Genomic DNA, 17,833 nt, shown 5'->3' with positions numbered 1-17,833 from the left:
AACACTGATGTCCTACTGAATGTTCTACTTAATTCTACCTAATTGAAGCTGAGGAAGATGTAGTCTGAAGTGCATTATAATGTCTTGGAAACACAATGACATTTCAGAATGAGATAAATAATGAGCAGGAAAACCTTTGTCATCATTGTGATGTCACCAGATAGACTTTAGATGCAGCATAACGTTAACTATAAGCTCTGGAATGTTACATTCATTTTAATTAACTGCCAACCCTGCTGTCTGTCTTATTGACCTTTTGCCCCAGAATGTTGGGCAACTGATCGTAGAGCTCCAATGAATAGCAACTGTCGTCAAGTCCAACACCTTGGACAAGCTCATGTTTAAAACACATGAAATCCATTGAGATGATTACAAAAAGGTAGAGTTTTCATTGAAAAACAAATAGTTTCAAATGGCTAAATATTTCAACAGCGCACCAGGGATACTTGCTACTGTGATTCCTGAAATGCAGAGTCTGTTGGGTATTTTTTCAAATACGAAATGATTATTTTGTTTGCTGGCTCAGCTGGTTAGCGAGCTCTGTCTCATTGACAACCCAATGTTGCTGATGGCCAGCTATCTATCCTGTTAATATAACTTGTTTTGTTAGCTAGGTAAGTTAGCCATGTTATGAACACAAGTCTCATCTGCTGTCGACATAAGGATTCCATTTGAGAGCACTAGCTAGTTAGCTCCAAAAGTGGTTGGTAACTTTTGGCTGCATGCTGACAGTGCATTCAGAGCCATTAATTTATATAAATCGACTTGTATTTTTTTCCAGAGTTTCCTGGTCTTTGCATTAACAAGATATTAATTTCCAGCATCTTTCAGACCATTGAAGAAAATAAAAAAATGACCGGCACAGCCTGCCCCACCGCTCCCAATGATTCTCAGCTAGCGGTGGCTAATGTTAGCAGACGTTTGTAATACGGTTTTACATCATCGTAGTGCAAAAGTATTGTGCAAGAAATACCACAATCTCAGTGTGATTTAATTTAAAACAGTCTGCAAGATGAGAGGTGATAGATCAATGTCTTAAGGCTAAAGTATTGGAAGAGAGATATGCCGTAGGACCAGCAGCATTCCTTTGTGAGGAGGAGAGAAGGTGGGAGAAGGTGAATAGCTAGCGTGCCTTTTCTTTGTGAGGGTCAAGCCTCTCTTTCACCAAACCTTGTCATCAAGGTGACTTTCTGTATTTCTGGAAGAACACGACAATGGAATAGATGGATGAGTTGTGTCCCAAATAGAACCCTGTTCCCTATATAGTGGACTAGCTGTGACCCTATAGGCCCTGGTTAAAAGCAGTGTACTATGTAGGGAATATCTTGCAATAGGATTACTGTGAAAGATGGTTCCTATTGTACCCCTGTAGCAAAATATGTTGTCTTAAAAGGTTAATTTAAAGGGATGTTCAGTATTTCACATCAGTCATGTGTTGCCGTTTAAGAAAGTATCACCTTTAAGGTAATGTAAAAGGAGCTAATTTCAACTGCACTGTCCCTCCAAATTCACAGTAGATGGTAAGGGCGAAACCTCTGCTTCAGGCCAGCTCCTTGTAGTCTTTACAAACATTTAGCAGCTTGATCCATATTTGGTCCAACCGGAAGGACACAAGTCTTCTTCTAGAATTGAATCTGTAAGGAGAAGTTACATGTGGCTTTAAAGGCCAGTGTACAAATCACAGCTACAATGTTATTTGAAGATCAGTCAGTCACCTATTCTACAATAAAAATACAGAATGAGTGAAGAAAAGTGGACTCTTACTTGCATCTCCTAGAGCAAAGGCAGCACTGAGAATCAGAAGCCTAGTTCCCAAATGTAGAAATGCCCTGCAGCTTTGGCTATTTCCAAATCTGTCAGAATGCAGGCATTATGGTTGAACCATATTCAGTTCTGGTTCTTTTATTGTCCAACAAAAAATAAAAGCATAATATTAAAGGCTGGCAGGTAAGGCTTAGTGGCTTGTAACACCTGTAGGTAAGGTGAAATGGCCATCAGGAAAGTCTGTGATAACTCAGATTGTTGCAAAGTGTGCTCTCCCTGTAAAGTTATTTGGAAATCTGTCAAAGCGTTTGCATTCAGGAGATGTTAAATGAGGTACCTGCTGGCAGCATGGGTCCCACCTCTGAAGATCCATCCTTAATACGCTAGATGGTTCTGGTAAGTCACCAGTTACAGCACTGAGCTGTGATCAATAACTCGTGTTGTGAGGGGGGTTAGCAAGACAGCTGAGCAAACATGGAATGAATCTGTTTGAATTTGAGGGTGGGGGGGGGTAAAAAAAACAGCATTTCATAGTTTCTTGTTCACTGAGACTCAGTGCAAAGGGCAACCGAGCAGAACAGTCTACAGGATTATAGATGTAAGAGACATTCTGCTAGCAGGTACCATCATTGGACCATGTCTCATCTCACAAGCTGTAACAAGTCCCTTACAGTTAAATTAAAGGTCTAATACTGGGCTAGCAACACCATAATGCTACACAAGCTAGGATGAACAGGATATTATGCCACAATGCAGGAAATTAAAACCCTTTAAATGTTTCAATAGCAGGAAGGTACTTTAGCCAACCAACAACAGAACCAATAAAGGAACTGGGACACCACAAATGCAGAACAAACCCAGGTAGAACAAGCTGCTTTTATACCAAAGGAATGGAAGAGGAATTGGTGATTAGCAGAGTGAGTTCAGGTGTGATGAGTTAGCAGGAGAGGGGCGTGTCCAGAGGGTAATTGGGAGTTTGTGGAATTAGCATTAGCCTTTAAAACAAGTGCACTACATTTGTCCAGGGCAACATATTCACTATGGGCTCTGGTCAAAAGTAGTGCATTTCATAGGGAATAGAGGGCTATTTGGGATACAATCACATGTCAGTATTCTGCCATGGCCAGCGAAGAGCCCGGGTCTCAATCCTATTGAGCACGTCTGGGACCTGTTGGATCGGAGGGTGAGGGCTAGGGCCGTTCCCACCAGAAGTGTCCGGAATCTTGCAAGTGCTTTGGTGGAAGAGTGGGGTAATATCTCACAGCAAGAACTGGCAAATCTGGTGCAGCCCATGAGGAGGAGATGCACTGCATTTCTTAATGCAGCTGGTGGCCACACCAGATACTGACTGTTTATTTTGATTTTGACCCCCCCCATTTGTTCAGGGACACATTATTCAATTTCTGCTAGTCACATGTCTGTGGAACTTGTTCCGTTTATGTCTCTGTTGTTGAATCTTATGTTAATACAAATATTTACATGAGTTTGCTGAAAATAAACGCTTTTGACAGTGAGAGGACGTTTCTTTTTTTGCTGAGTTTATATGTAACATGTTTTTAACATGTCCATTTCTAGTAGGTTACTGTTGGTGTGTGACCACTACTGGACAGATGATCCAGGGTACTAATACTCCACCAAGATCAACTGTTTCACCTAAGTACACAGACACACTCACTCATTCACTAAATGTTAATTCTTTGCATCAGATTCTGAATGCTGTTTCTGTCTGTAATTGTAGATGTGAGCATAGATGAAAGCCATTGGAACAAAGACTTTGAAAAGACTGACAGTTGTCTTTACTGTACTACAGGAACTGATTCACGTTCCATTAAAATAAATGAAGAAATCCAGAGATTAAACTGTCCATTTCATCACGACCGTCGTAGACAGTGGACCAAAGCGCAGCGGGTTGGGCACTCATTTTTACGTTTTATTACAAAAAACCACAAACACTTTACGAAACAAGAAACCTTATGGACAAACATGATTGCAGGCTAAACACAAAGCTATGCAACCACAACTACCCACAATACCCCCATTCTAAATTACCCCTATACATAGGACCTTCAATCAGAGGCAATGAGGAACAGCTGCCTCCAATTGAAGGTCAAATCAAAACTGCACATAGAACTATATCACCGAGATCTAACCTACACACAACCCGACAACACCGAAACACTCTAAACCAATACCCTCTCTACTTAGACACATAAACCACCAAACCCCGAAACACTCTAAACAAATACCCTCTACATAAACACATAATCTAGTAAACCCCTAAACACTCTAAACAAATACCCTCTGCCACGTCCTGACCCAACTACAATAACAAATAACCCCTTTACTGGTCAGGACGTGACATCATTATTGTCGGTTTGATATGCTGAACAATTTATCTGAACCTATCCATTTCTGGGAAATGAAGGAAGGAGTAGGACTCTTAAATACAATTTTTAAGACAACATATTTTGCAACAGGGGTACAATAAGAACCATCTTACGAAATAATCCTATTGCAAGATATACCCTACATAGTACACTTCTTTTGACCAGGGCCTATAGGGTCACAACTAGTCCACTATGTAGGGAACAGGGTTCTATTTGGGACATAACTCATCCATTGTCGTGTTCTTCCAGAAAGTCACCTTGAGGACAAGGTTTGGTGAAAGAGATGCTTGACCCTCACAAAGAAAAGGCACGCTAGCTATTCACCCTCTCCCACCTTCTCTCCTCCTCACAAAGGAATGCTGCTGGTCCTACGGCATTTCAGGAATCACAGTAGCAAGTATCCCCGGTGCACTGTTGAAATATTTAGCCATTTTAAACTATGTTTTTCAATCAAAACTCTACCTTTTCTGTAATCATCTCAATGGATTTCATGTGTTTTAAACATGAGCTTGTCCAAGGTGTTGGACTTGACGACAGTTGCTATTCATTGGAGCTCTACGATCAGTTGCCCAACATTCTGGGGCAAAAGGTCAATTAGACAGACAGCAGGGATGGCAGTTAATTAAAATGAATGTAACATTCCAGAGCTTATAGTTAAAGTTGCATCTAAAGTCTATCTGCTGACATCACAATGATGACAAAAGGTTTTCCTGCTCATTATTTATCTCCTGAAATGTCATTGTATCCAAGACATTATAATGCACTTCAGACTACATCTTCATCAGCTTCAATTAGGTAGAATTAAGTAGAACATTCAGTAGGACACCAGTGTTCAAGATAAACTTCATAACCATCTTGTGACCCAATATGCAACACATGAATGTGTTACAAAAGTTGAATACCTTCACTTTGAATTGACCCCAACCCTGTCAAACAGGTAGATGTCGGACATGTCTAGCAGGTTTTGGGCTGGACAGAAAGTATGCAGAGGTTTGAAGGATGAGAGATAGGTTGAGAAAAAAAGAGGGAGGTGTCTGACTGACGGGTCCTTAAAAAGGAGAGGAGGGAGAGGTAGAACTCAACTCACAGGCAGGACAGAGAGAGAGAGAGACCCAGTGAAGACCTTTGAAGACCTTTGAAGATCTTTGAAGATCTCTGAAGAAGTGAAGCTACAACTGAAGACTTCAGAAGGTGAGATTTCAACATCTCTTCATCTAATACTGTCCCTGTCTGCGTCCCAACTGACCTCCTATTCCCTATGTAGTGAGCTACTTTAGACAAGGGTCCATATTACCTTTGTGGCCCTGGGCTATTCTCTATTTAGTTCACTGTGGGTCCTGGTCCAAAGTAGTGCACTGCATAGGGGATAAGAAGCCATTTGGGAAGCATCCATGTTCCTGTGTGCTAGGAGAATCTGTCTGTGGTTGAAGAGATGATACCTGGAATGACCAGGACTGAGTTGAGAAAATGCTGCCTTAGCACTTGCATCATTTTTGCAGCTAACACAGGGTTTCCTTAACCTCTCTGTCACGGATCCCTCCGGTACTGTTGCTCTTTCCGTGCACCAGTTTCAAAGGTCTACGTCACCGGCCTCTAGGAACTGAACTGTGTCATTACCCACACCTGTTCCCCATATTCTCCCCTGATTAATAAATGTATAAGTGTGCCCTTTGTTCTCGATTTATTGTTCCAATGTCCATTGGTAGTTGGTCGTGTGAGTACCTGTGCCTTGTTGTGTTAGCTTTCGTGTCGCTTGTATTGTGCGTAGATGATTACGAGTCTCGTCCCATGTATTTATTTAAGGTACTCAGGTTTCAGCCCTGTTTTGTATACGTGTTTGTGTGGTTATAAAAAAATATTGCATGCAGTGGGCATAAAAGTTAAAACAAAACACTTTGCTTTCATAATTAAAGGGTTGAATCTTTATAGTTATGTGATGACAACACGTACCCCAACAAACAACGACTAATCAGACTCAATTCTCGCTAACTGTACTCAATCTGCTTTCAACTTCAAACGACACTTTTGTTTTCGCCATCTCCACCATCCTCCGCACAAATAGAGGGAGGGGTCTGACTGGATGGGTCCTTAAAAAGGAGAGGAGGGAGACTTAGAACTCAACTCACAGGCAGGATTTCAGAAAGTGAGATTTCAACATCTGTTCATCTAATACTGTATGTGACCGTATCTCGAATAGCCCTCAATTGCCTATGAAGTGCACTACTTTTGACCAGAGCCCATAGTGAATGTGGACCCTGCACATGTTTTGAAGAATAATGCTATTTCAACAAAATCCCAATTACCCTCTGGACACGCCCCTCTCCTGCTAACTCACCACACCTGAACTCACTCTGCTAATCACCAATTCCTCTTCCATTCCTTTGGTATATAAGCAGCTTGTTTTGTTTGGGGTTGTTCAGAGTTTGTAGTGGCCCAATTCCTTTACTGGTCCTGTTGTTGGTTGACTAAAGTAAGTTCCTGTTATTGAAACTTTTAGGGTTTTCATTTCCTGCATTGTGGCATAATATCCTGTTCATCCTAACTTGTGTATTATTGTGTTGCTAGTCCAGTATTAAACCTTTAATTTAACTGTAAGGAAATTGTTACAGCTTGTGAGATGAGACATGGTCCAATGTTACCTGCTAGCAGAATGTGTCTTACATATATAATCCTGTAGACTTTTCAGATTGGTTGCCATTTGCACTGCGTCTCAGTGAACAAGAAACTATGAAATGCTATTTTTACTTTCACACCCCCAAATCAAAAATGGATTCCATGTTATACTCAGCATCTAGCCAATCCACCTCGCCATAGGCACCATGCTGGGGCAGAACGGAAGTAGAGGAAACATGGATGTGCAAAGCCAGAACAAAACATTGGCAGCCATATTTGGATGGGTAGTGTATAAACTAGATTTAGTTATTGATCAGTGCTGTAAATGGTGACTTATCAGAACCATCTAGTGTATTATGGATGGCTCTTCAGAGGTGGGACCCATGCTGCTAGCAGGTACCTCATTGAAAACTAAATTCATAAAGAAAATAATGTAAAGTGAAAGTTGTCAAATGTAAAGAGACCCCCCCCAAAAATGACTTAAGTACTACTTTAAAGTATTTTTAAATAAGTTCTTTACACCACTAACTAATGGCCCGACAACGGGACCTCTCATTGGGTTAATGAGGCAACTAGTCACACCTGTGACAGGTCCTTTAAAAGGAGAGGTGGAAGAAGTAGACCATAACTCAGAGACACCCAGTGAATCCCTTGGAAGAGTGCAGAAGGTGAGAGTGCATCGTTATTTAATAGACGATCTGCATCTCAAATTCTACCTTAATGTTATGTGGCCCTGGTCAAACGTAGTGCACTATGTAGTTGTGACATTTTGTGGAGCGGCCCCCTGAATTTAAGAGCATAGACTAATCCGTACCTTTGCAGTAAATGGGTAGTCTCTGACAATATCTATAATTCTTCCCATTCCCTATGTAGTGCATTGTAGGCCCTCGTCAAAGGTAGTTCACTACATAAGGAATGAGGAGCCATTTGGGAAGGATGCATATTCCTGTGTGCCAGGCTAATCTATTGTATGTGGTTGAAGAAATGATACCTGAGTTTTGGCAGAAGACCAGTAGCACTGTGTTGCCAATACTTGGTTCTTGGGGTCCTCAGTACTGGGTTTAGAAAATGCTGCTTTGGCAGATGAGTAAGTTCTGTACCTAACAGTGGGTTTCCTTAACCTCTCCTCTAGTACCCACAGCCGTACCAGATTATTTAAAATGCTCAACTAATCTCACTCTTGTTCTCTCTCTCAGGAGACGATCACCATGGCGACATTTACCATCATTATGCTTGTCAGCACAGCTTTTGCTCTGGGAGGTAAGAGTGACAAACCTCACACCTACTCACCACATTTTAATAAAAACCTTATTTGGTGTTGCTCTGTCCTACTTTACACACATGTAGGTATTAATACGCAGGTGTGAATTGGACATGTGTTTCTATTCATAACCGGTTCTCCATGGGTCAGCCATTATCAACCTTGACACTGGAGAAATGAAGGTTGTGCCTTGCTGAATGGCACATAGACGGATATATCAGCTCACTGATTTGAACTACCGTAATTTCCGGACTATAAGCCGCAACTGTTTTTCCCAGGCTTTGAGCCTCGCGGCTTAAACAATGACGTGGCGAATATATGGATTTTTCCAGCTTTCAAGTTTAAAAAAAAAACACATTCTGTGACGTGCTCAGTTTTTTTTTTTTTTACTGCATGAAGCTTTCATTAGACCAACGAAATTGCCGACCGGGTTAAGGTCAAACAACTTTTTGGTTTACTGTTTAGATTAAATCGAGCGCTCTCGAACTTCCCATCATTCTGATCACGGTAGTCATTTTATCACCCTCATCATGGCAAAGGCGCGGAGAAATGCATATGATGCAGCTTTCAAGTTGAAGGCAATTGATCTGGCTGTTGGAAAAGGAAATGGAGCTGCTGCACGGGAGCGTGGTCTTATTGAGTCGATGATAAGACGTTGGAATCGGCAGCGTGAGGTATTGACTCGGTGCAAAAAGACAACTAAAGCTTATAATTTTTTGTTACAAGCTGTGTTTCGTTAAAGCCTGTGTAAAGTTAATTTGTTTCAATGTACCTGTGGCTTATAGACATGTGCGGCTTATTTATGTTCAAAATAATATTTTTTAAAATTCAGTGGGTGCGGCTTATATTCAGGTGCGGTTAATAGTCCGGAAATTACGGTACTGGCCCAACTCTCTAACCGCTAGGCTACCTGCCACTCCTCTAGTTCCAGAGATGTATTTTGGTGTCTAGATGCTGGACTGAGTGAGGTATTCTGATATGAATTGTTTGATCATTCAACTGGAATTACGATCGGTTTGTCTAGCAACTATCAGGAAATAACACTGATACAATTTCCAGTCTTAGTTTCATCAGCTGTTATACGGGAAACAGAATTTTGACTGCACAGGGCTTTTAAACAAGTAGCAGAATTTCAATATTTAGACATTTACATTTTACATTTAAGTCATTTAGCAGACGCTCTTATCCAGAGCGACTTACAAATTGGTGCATTCACCTTATGATCTCCAGTGGAACAACCACTTTACAATAGTGCATCTAAATCTTTAGGGGGGGGGGGTTACCTAGGTTGCATCTGAAATGGAACCCTATTCCGTATAAACTACTTCTGACCAGGGCCCATATGGGACACAACCCAAGATTCCAGACATGTATATTCTGTCCATACATTTTCCTGCAATGTTATGTCCACATTACAATGTATGTTACCTGTGTCCAGATGCTATGATACGACCCTGTGAGGATGCTAGAGATGCCGCTATACATGGCCCAATTGGAGCCTACATCCCCACGTGTGACGACAATGGACAATACACCCCTAAGCAATGTTCGGGCTCTACAGGTTAACACGGACGCACATACACACACTAAAATCGAATGTGATAATTCAATGTGTATATATTGTATATGCAACATGTCTTTCTGGTAGGTTACTGTTGGTGTGTGACCAGCTACGGACAGAAGATCCAGGGTACCGAGACTCCACCAGGCACTGCTATCAACTGCTAGCAACTGTTTCACCAAGGTGTGTGTGTGTATATATCATTCACTAAATGTTATTACTTTGCAGCTGGTTCTTGATGGTTTTTTTGTTTAATTGTAGATGAAAGGCATTGGAACTAAAGATGTAGAAGACTGACAGTAGTCTTTACTGTTCTACAGGAACTGATTCACATTCCATACAAATAAATACATGAAGGAATCCAGAGATTAACCTGTTGATTTACTTACTTTATTGTTGGTGTGATATGCTGAACAATTTATCTGAATTAGTCCATTTCTGGGAAATGGAGGAAGGGGTAGGACTGTTATGGTGACTGTATTACCACCACACCGGTGGTTACAGGACATGAAGGCAGTCAAATTCCACGTGACCATGTAGGAATTAGGCTACTCCAAGCTCTGATGCTGGTGATGGTCGTTAGTAGTCTACCACACTTGCTAACTGCCTGGTACTCAACACTGTATTGTCCCTCTAATCACTCTGACATCAATGCAAATGGCATTTGAAAATCGAAATTACTTAATGAGCTCATGTTGCGCAACATTTCTATAACCTATGCAATTGCGTGAGACCAGCATGATGGCTTCTTTGAAAAACAGGAGAATCCCATCAGCTTTCTATATGCTAGCACTACAATATCTACAGTACCAGTGATGCATTTGAACAGGTCACAGTTGTGTTTTAAAAATATATATTTAACCAGGTAGGCTAGTTGAGAACAAGTTCTCATTTGATAAAGCAAATGTTCAACACAGAGTTACACATGGAACAAATATACAGTAGAGAAAGTCTATATACAGTGTATGCAAATCAGGTGAGGTAAGGCAATAAATACGCCATAGTGGCAAAGTAATTACATTATAGCAATTAAACACGAGCTATAGCTGTGCAAGTAGAGATACTGGGGTGCAAAGGGGCTAAATAAATACAGTATGGGCTATGTGCAGTGAGCTGCTCTGACAACGGGTTTGCTTAAAGTTAGTGAGGGAGATATGAGGCTTCAGTGATTCTTGGAGTTTGGAAAGGCGGCCAAACGAGGAATTCGCTTTGGGGGTGACCAATGAAATATACCTGCTGGAGTGCGTGCTACAGGTGGGTGCTGCTATGGTGACCAGTGAGCCGAGTTAAGGCGGGCTTTACCTAGCAAAGACTTGCAGATGACATGGAGCCAGTGGGTTTGGCGACGCGTATGAAGCGAGGGCCATCCAACGAGAGCATACAGGTCGCAGTATATGGGGCTTTGGTGACAAAACGGATAGCACTGTGATAGACTACATCCAATTCTGGTCGCAATTGTAAATGAGAACTTGTGAAATAAAATATATGTTTTCTACATTGTAGAATAATAGTTATGACATAACACGTATGGAATCATGTATTAAACAAAAAATATATTTGAGATTATTCAAAGTAGCCACCCTTTCCCTTGACAGCTTTGCACACTTGTGGCATTCTCTCAAACAGCTTCACGTGGAATGCTTTTCCAACAGTCTTGAAGGAGTTTCCAAATGTTGAGTACTTGTTGGCTGCTTTTCCTTGACTCTGCAGTCCAACTCATCCCAAACCATCTCAATTGGGTTGAGGTCGGGTGATTGTGGAGGCCAGGTCATCTGATGCAGCACTCCATCACTCTCCTTCTTGGTCAAATAGCCCTTACACAGCTTGAAGCACTATCAGCACTAACAAGGCAGGTCGACAGCCTTTCGTTCTGTCGCACCTGGACTACTGTTCAGTCGTGTGGTCAGGTGCCACAAAGAGGGACTTAGGAAAATTGCAATTGGCTCAGAACAGGGCAGCACGGTTGGCACTTGGATATCCAAAGAGCTAACATTAATAAAATACATGTCAATCTCTCCTGGCTCAAGGTGGAGGAGAGATTGACTTCATCACTACTTGTATTTGTGAGAGGTGTTGAATGCACCAATCTGTCTGAACTACTGGCACAGAGCTCAGACACCTATACATAATATATATACACTGCTCAAAAAAATAAAGGGAACACTTAAACAACACAATGTAACTCCAAGTCAATCACACTTCTGTGAAATCAAACTGTCCACTTACGAAGCAACAGTGATTGACAATAAATTTCACATGCTGTTGTGCAAATGGAATAGACAACAGGTGGAAATTATAGGCAAATAGCAAGACACCCCCAATAAAGGAGTGGTTCTGCAGGTGGGGACCACAGACCACTTCTCAGTTCCTATGCTTCCTGGCTGATGTTTTGGTCACTTTTGAATGCTGGCGGTGCTTTCACTCTAGTGGTAGCATGAGACGGAGTCTACAACCCACACAAGTGGCTCAGGTAGTGCAGCTCATTCAGGATGGCACATCAATGTGAGCTGTGGCAAGAAGGTTTGCTGTGTCTATCAGCGTAGTGTCCAGAGCATGGAGGCGCTACCAGGAGACAGGCCAGTACATCAGGAGACGTGGAGGAGGCCATAGGAGGGCAACAACCCAGCAGCAGGACCGCTACCTCCGCCTTTGTGCAAGGAGGAGCAGGAGAAGCACTGCCAGAGCCCTGCAAAATGAACTCCAGCAGGCCACAAATGTGCATGTGTCTGCTCAAACGGTCAGAAACAGACTCCATGAGGGTAGTATGAGGGCCCGACGTCCACAGGTGGGGGTTGTGCTTACAGCCCAACACCGTGCAGGACGTTTGGCATTTGCCAGAGAACACCAAGATTGGCAAATTCGCCACTGGCGCCCTGTGCTCTTCACAGATGAAAGCAGGTTCACACTGAGCAGGTGACAGACGTGACAGAGTCTGGAGACGCCGTGGAGAACGTTCTGCTGCTTGCAACATCCTCCAGCATGACCGGTTTGGTGGTGGGTCAGTCATGGTGTGGGGTGGCATTTCTTTGGGGGGCCGCACAGCCCTCCATGTGCTCGCCAGAGGTAGCCTGACTGCCATTAGGTACCGAGATGAGATCCTCAGACCCCTTGTGAGACCATATGCTGGTGCGGTTGGCCCTGGGTTCCTCCTAATGCAAGACAATGCTAGATCTCATGTGGCTGGAGTGTGTCAGCAGTTCCTGCAAGAGGAAGGCATTGATGCTATGGACTGGCCCGCCCGTTCCCCAGACCTGAATCCAATTGAGCACATCTGGGACATCATGTCTCGCTCCATCCACCAATGCCACGTTGCACCACAGACTGTCCAGGAGTTGGCGGATGCTTTAGTCCAGGTCTGGGAGGAGATCCCTCAGGAGACCATCCGCCACCTCATCAGGAGCATGCCCAGGCATTGTAGGGAGGTCATACAGGCACGTGGAGGCCACACAAACTACTGAGCCTCATTTTGACTTGTTTTAAGGACATTACATCAAAGTTGGATCAGCCTGTAGTGTGGTTTTCCACTTTAATTTTGAGTGTGACTCCAAATCCAGACCTCCATGGGTTGATAAATTGGATTTCCATTGATTATTTTTGTGTGATTTTGTTGTCAGCACATTCAACTATGTAAAGAAAAAAGTATTTAATAAGATTATTTCTTTCATTCAGATCTAGGATGTGTGGTTTAAGTGTTCCCTTTATTTTTTTGAGCAGTATATATATACATACCCCACAAGACATGGTACAAGAAGTCTCTTCACATTCCCCATGTCCAGAACAGACAATGGGAGGCGCACAGTACTACATAGAGCCATGACGACATGGAAATCTATTCCACATCAAGAAACTCATGCCAGCAGTAGAATTGTATTTAAAAAACAGATAAAAATACACCCTAAAGAACAGTGGAGACTGAAGTAACATAAACATGGACACATGTATACAAACACACGATAACATACACACTACACCCATGTACACTTGCTTGGATTTTGTGATATAGATATGTGATAGTAGAGCAGGGGCCTGAGGGCACACACTTAATATGTTGTGAAATCTGTAATGAATATATGGTAATGTTTTTAAAACGTATAACTTAATAAATACTTTGTGGGCTGAGTCGCACTGCGTTGGCTGAGTCCTACAGCATGGGCTGTCCTGTTCTGGTTTGTGAATTCATTACAATTTGTGACACAAAGGGGAAGGTAAAAAAGAATGGGGAAATGGTTTAGAAAAAAACAGACATAAAAATAGAGCCTTACTGAAACACATGTTATTCCTATCACTCTCTATTGGCCTCGGCATACTCACAGGGAGCCTCTCAGGATCCCTCGAAACTGGACCCATCTTCCTCTACTACTCTCTTCAATGCCTATGAAGATTCCTTCATAGAAAATGACTCAATTAAAAGTGAAAGTCACCCAGTAAAATATTACTTGAGAAAAGTATTCGGTTTTAAATATACTAAAGTATCAAAAATAAAAGTATAAATCATTTCAAATTCCTTATACTATTCCTTATATAAATTCCTTATACTAAGCAAACCAGACGGCACCATTTTCTTGTTGTTTTTAATTTAATTACAGATAGCCAGTGTCACACTCCAACACTCAGACATAATTTACAAAGAAAGCGTTTGTGTTTAGGGAGTCTGCCAGATCAGAGGCAGTATGGATGACCAGGGATGTTCTCTTTTAAGTGTGTGAATTGGACCATTTTTCTGTTCTGCTAATCATTCAAAATGTAATGATTACTTTTGGGTGTCAGGGAAAATGTACGGAGTAAAAAGTACATTATTTTCTTTAGGAATGTAGTGAAGTTGTCAAAAACATAAATAGTAAAGTAAAGATACCCAAAAAAAACAAATTAGTATTTCGTTGAAGTATTTTTACTTAAGTACTTTACATCATTGGCTAATGGCGGACATCGGGATCTCTCGTTGGGTTAATGAGGCAACTAGTCACACCTGTGACAGATCCTTTAAAAGGAGAGGTGGAAGAGTAGACCATAACTCACAGACAACAGAGAGACAACCAGTGAATCCCTTGGAAGAGTGCAGAAGGTGAGATTGTATCATTATTTAATAGACTATCTGCATCTCAAATGGCACCTTAATCTTATGTGGCCCTGGTCAAATGTAGTGCACTATATAGGGTGCCATTTTGTGGAGTGACCCCCTGCATTTAAGAGCATAGACTAATAGTTACCTTTGCAGTAACTGGGTAGTCTCTGACTACATCTAGGCTGCTTCCCAATCCCTATGTAGTGCATTATGGGCCCTTGCCAAAGATGGTTCACTACATAAGAAATGAGGAGCCATCTGTGAAGGATGCATATTCCTGTGTGCCAGGCTTATCTATTGTATGTGGTTGAAGAGATGATACCTGAGTTTTGGCAGAAGACTAGTAGCACCGTGTTGCCAATACTCGATTCTTGGGGTCCTCAGGACTGGGTTTAGAAAATGCTGCCTTAGCAGTTGCTTAAGTGTTGTAATTAACACAGGGTTTCCTTAACCTCTCCTCTAGTTCCACCAGCCACTCCACTGACTTGTAATATTCCAGTACTATCACAGCTGATTAAAATTCTCATCTAATCCTCTCTTTTAGGAGACCTATCATCATGGCGACATTGACCATCATTCTGCTTATCAGCACGGTTTTTGCTCTCGGAGGTAAGAGTTACATGCCTCACACCTGCATTTTAATTAACATTAGTGGGTGTTGCTCTGTCCTATTTCACACATGCAGGTGTGAATTGGAAATGTTTTCATAACCGCTTCTCCATGGGACACCCTCTGACACTGGAATAATGAAGGTTGTGCCTTGCTGAAGGGAACATAGATGGATATACCAACTTGTCGGTTCACTGACATGAACTACTGGCCCAACTCTCTAACCGCTAGGCTACCTGCCACTTTTCTAGTTCCAGACATGTATATCGGTGTCTAGATGCTGGACTGAGGTATTCTGATATGAATAGTTTAATCATTCAACTGTATGTATGACTGGCTTGTCTAGCAACTATCAAGAAATGACACTGAACAATTTACCCCCACTTTTACAGTCTTAGTGTCATCAGCAGTTATACAAAACACAGAAACTGAATTTTGACTGCATGGGCCCTTTAAACAAGTAGCAGAATTTCTATTTTTTTTAGCCAGGAAGTCCCTAGGTTGCATCTGAAATGGAACCCTGTTCCGTATAAACTACTTCTGACCAGGGCCCATAGGGGAGTAGGGTCCCACACGGGATGCAGCCCAAGCTTCCAGAATGTTATGTCTACGTTACAATGTATGTTACCTGTGTGTCCAGATGCAATGAAACGACCCAAGACCCCTTGTGAGCGTGCTAGAGATGCTGTGATAAATGGCCCGCCTGGAGTCTACGTCCCCACGTGTGACTGCCAGGGAGAATACACCCCTGAGCAACACTGGGGATCTACAGGTTACCGCTCACTCAGTCTTGTACAGCTAACCTTGTGGGGACACACAATTCAGTCCCATTTAAAATCCTATTTCCCCTACCCTTAACACAAAAACCGTACTTTAATTCTAACCTTAACCCCCTTGGAAATAGCATTTGACCTCATGGGGACTAACAAAATGTCACATGTTTGTTTACTTTTCTTGTGGGGACTTATGCAACAGCTTTTTAACATGTCCACTTCTGGTAGGTTCCTCTTGGTGTGTTACCAGAACTGGACAAAAGATCCTGGGTACTGAGACTCCACCAGGCACTGCTTCTGTCAAATGTGCATGCAGGTACACTCACTCACTAAATGTTCATTCTTTGCAGCTTGTTCTGAGTGTTAATATTTGTTTTTGTTTAATTATAGTGGTTCTCGCAGATGAGAGGCAGTGGAACCAAGCCGTTGAGAAGACTTTGCAAAAACATTGGCATTACTTTGATGCTTGTCTTTACAGTACTATGGGCGTTGATTCACATTCTATATGAATAAATCCAGATCTAAAATTGTTGCTTCAATTTCTTTATTGTTGGTGTGATATGCTGAACCAGTCCATTTCTGGGAAATGGAAGGAATAAGGCTATGGTGACCGTATTACCACCACACCTGTGGTCATGAAGGCAGTCACTTCCATGTGACCACTTAGTCATGGTAATTAGGCTTTTCCAAGCTATGATGCTGCTGATGGTCATTAGTAGCCTACTATACTTGATAACTGCCTGGTACTCAGCACTTTATATCCCTCTAATCACTGACATCAATGTAATTGCAAATCAACTATTGGTCACATGCAGGTTAATAGCAGATGTTGTGGGTGTAGCAAAATGCTTGTGCTTCTAGCTCCGACAGTGCAGTAATATCTAACAAATTACACAACGTGTATACACTTAAGTAGGAATGAATAAAGACTATAAACCTATGGAAGAAGTCAGAGCGGAATGTCTTAAGATACAGTGTATATACATATGAGATGAGGAATGGCAGATATGTAAATAGTATTGACGTGGCCAGTGACCTAGCCGCTTCCTATAGGCAGCAGCCTCTAAAGTGCTAGTGATGGCCTTGAGAGAGTAGCTATTAAGTCTCTCGGTTCTGGCTTGGATGCACCTGTACTGACTTTTCCTTCTAGATGATAGTGGGGTGAACAGGCAGTGGCTCGGGTGGTTGCCCTTGATCTTTTTTGCCTGTCGGTGACATTGGGTGCTGTAGGTTTCCTGGAGGGGGGATAATTTGCCCCCGGTAATTCCTTGGGCAGACCGCACCACCCTCTGACGAGCGTTGGCGGCAATACAGCCTGACAGGATGCTTTCAACTGTGTATCTGTAAAAATGTGTGGGTTTTAGGTGACCAGCCAAATTTCTTTAGCCACAAGGTTGACGAGGCTCTGTTGTGCCTTCACCACACTGTGTGGGTGGTTCATTTGTCTGTCAGTGACGTGTACGCCAAGGAACTTGAAGCTTTCCACCTTCTCCACTGTGGTCCTGTCAATGTAGATAAGGGGGTGTACCCTCTGCTGTTTCCTGAAGTGCACGATCATCTCCTTTTGTTGACATTGAGTGAGAGGTTGTTAACCAGGCACTACACTCCCAGAGCCGCCCTCCCTGTAGGCTGTCTCATCATTGGTAATCAAGCCTTTTAGGGTTGTCTGCAAACTTGATTGTGTTGGAGGCGTGCTTGGCCACGCGGTCATGGGTGAACAGGGAGTACAGGAGGGGGCTTAGCACTCACCCTTGTGCGACTGCAGTATTGAGAATCAGCGGAGTGGAGGTGATGTTTCCTACC

The 17,833-nt window shown here is 42.4% G+C and overlaps 4 protein-coding genes and 1 long non-coding RNA gene across 6 annotated transcripts in view; 3 read left to right on the top strand and 2 right to left on the bottom strand.

The window, feature by feature from the left end:
* LOC115194861 (equistatin-like) overlaps nt 1–17,833 on the top strand; it is a 364,924-nt gene that overhangs the window by 232,132 nt on the left and 114,959 nt on the right. The gene's annotated exons all lie outside the window — the stretch shown is intronic.
* The window catches only part of LOC115194830 (equistatin), a 360,364-nt gene that overhangs the window by 241,796 nt on the left and 100,735 nt on the right, over nt 1–17,833 (top strand). The gene's annotated exons all lie outside the window — the stretch shown is intronic.
* Nucleotides 1–17,833, bottom strand: part of LOC115194835 (equistatin-like) — a 244,947-nt gene that overhangs the window by 146,938 nt on the left and 80,176 nt on the right. The window lies entirely within an intron of this gene.
* Nucleotides 1,281–2,258, bottom strand: LOC115194894 (uncharacterized). Its single transcript, XR_003878547.1, has 3 exons — nt 2,102–2,258; nt 1,765–1,899; nt 1,281–1,634 (listed from the first exon to the last, which is right to left on the bottom strand). It is a non-coding gene; the product is annotated as an uncharacterized LOC115194894 (long non-coding RNA).
* LOC115194837 (saxiphilin) lies at nt 5,277–16,557 on the top strand. 2 transcript variants are annotated; one of them, XM_029754760.1, is made up of 5 exons: nt 5,277–5,342; nt 7,961–8,024; nt 15,898–16,029; nt 16,259–16,346; nt 16,421–16,557. In XM_029754760.1, the coding sequence occupies exons 2-5, from the start codon at nt 7,973–7,975 to the stop codon at nt 16,434–16,436; spliced, it is 288 nt and encodes a 95-aa protein (XP_029610620.1). In that variant the 5' UTR covers nt 5,277–5,342; nt 7,961–7,972; the 3' UTR covers nt 16,437–16,557. The 2 variants fall into 2 exon arrangements, with proteins under 2 accessions (XP_029610620.1, XP_029610619.1); XM_029754759.1 differs by lacking the exons at nt 5,277–5,342; nt 7,961–8,024 and adding exons at nt 14,627–14,648; nt 15,193–15,257.

Source organism: Salmo trutta, chromosome 5, assembly GCF_901001165.1.
Source record: "Salmo trutta chromosome 5, fSalTru1.1, whole genome shotgun sequence".
Taxonomy (NCBI): Eukaryota; Metazoa; Chordata; class Actinopteri; order Salmoniformes; family Salmonidae; genus Salmo; species Salmo trutta.
The sequence above is the reverse complement of the archived record's forward strand: the minus strand, read 5'-3'. Positions and strand labels throughout refer to the sequence as shown.

Bases quoted from the DNA above. Each gene is read 5' to 3' on its own strand.
- LOC115194837 (XM_029754760.1), top strand. From the start codon at position 7,973: ATGGCGACATTTACCATCATTATGCTTGTCAGCACAGCTTTTGCTCTG. The intron at 8,025-15,897 runs GTAAGAGTGACA...CTGTGTGTCCAG, and splicing joins CACAGCTTTTGCTCTGGGAG to ATGCAATGAAACGACCCAAG. The intron at 16,030-16,258 runs GTTACCGCTCAC...CACTTCTGGTAG, and splicing joins GCAACACTGGGGATCTACAG to GTTCCTCTTGGTGTGTTACC.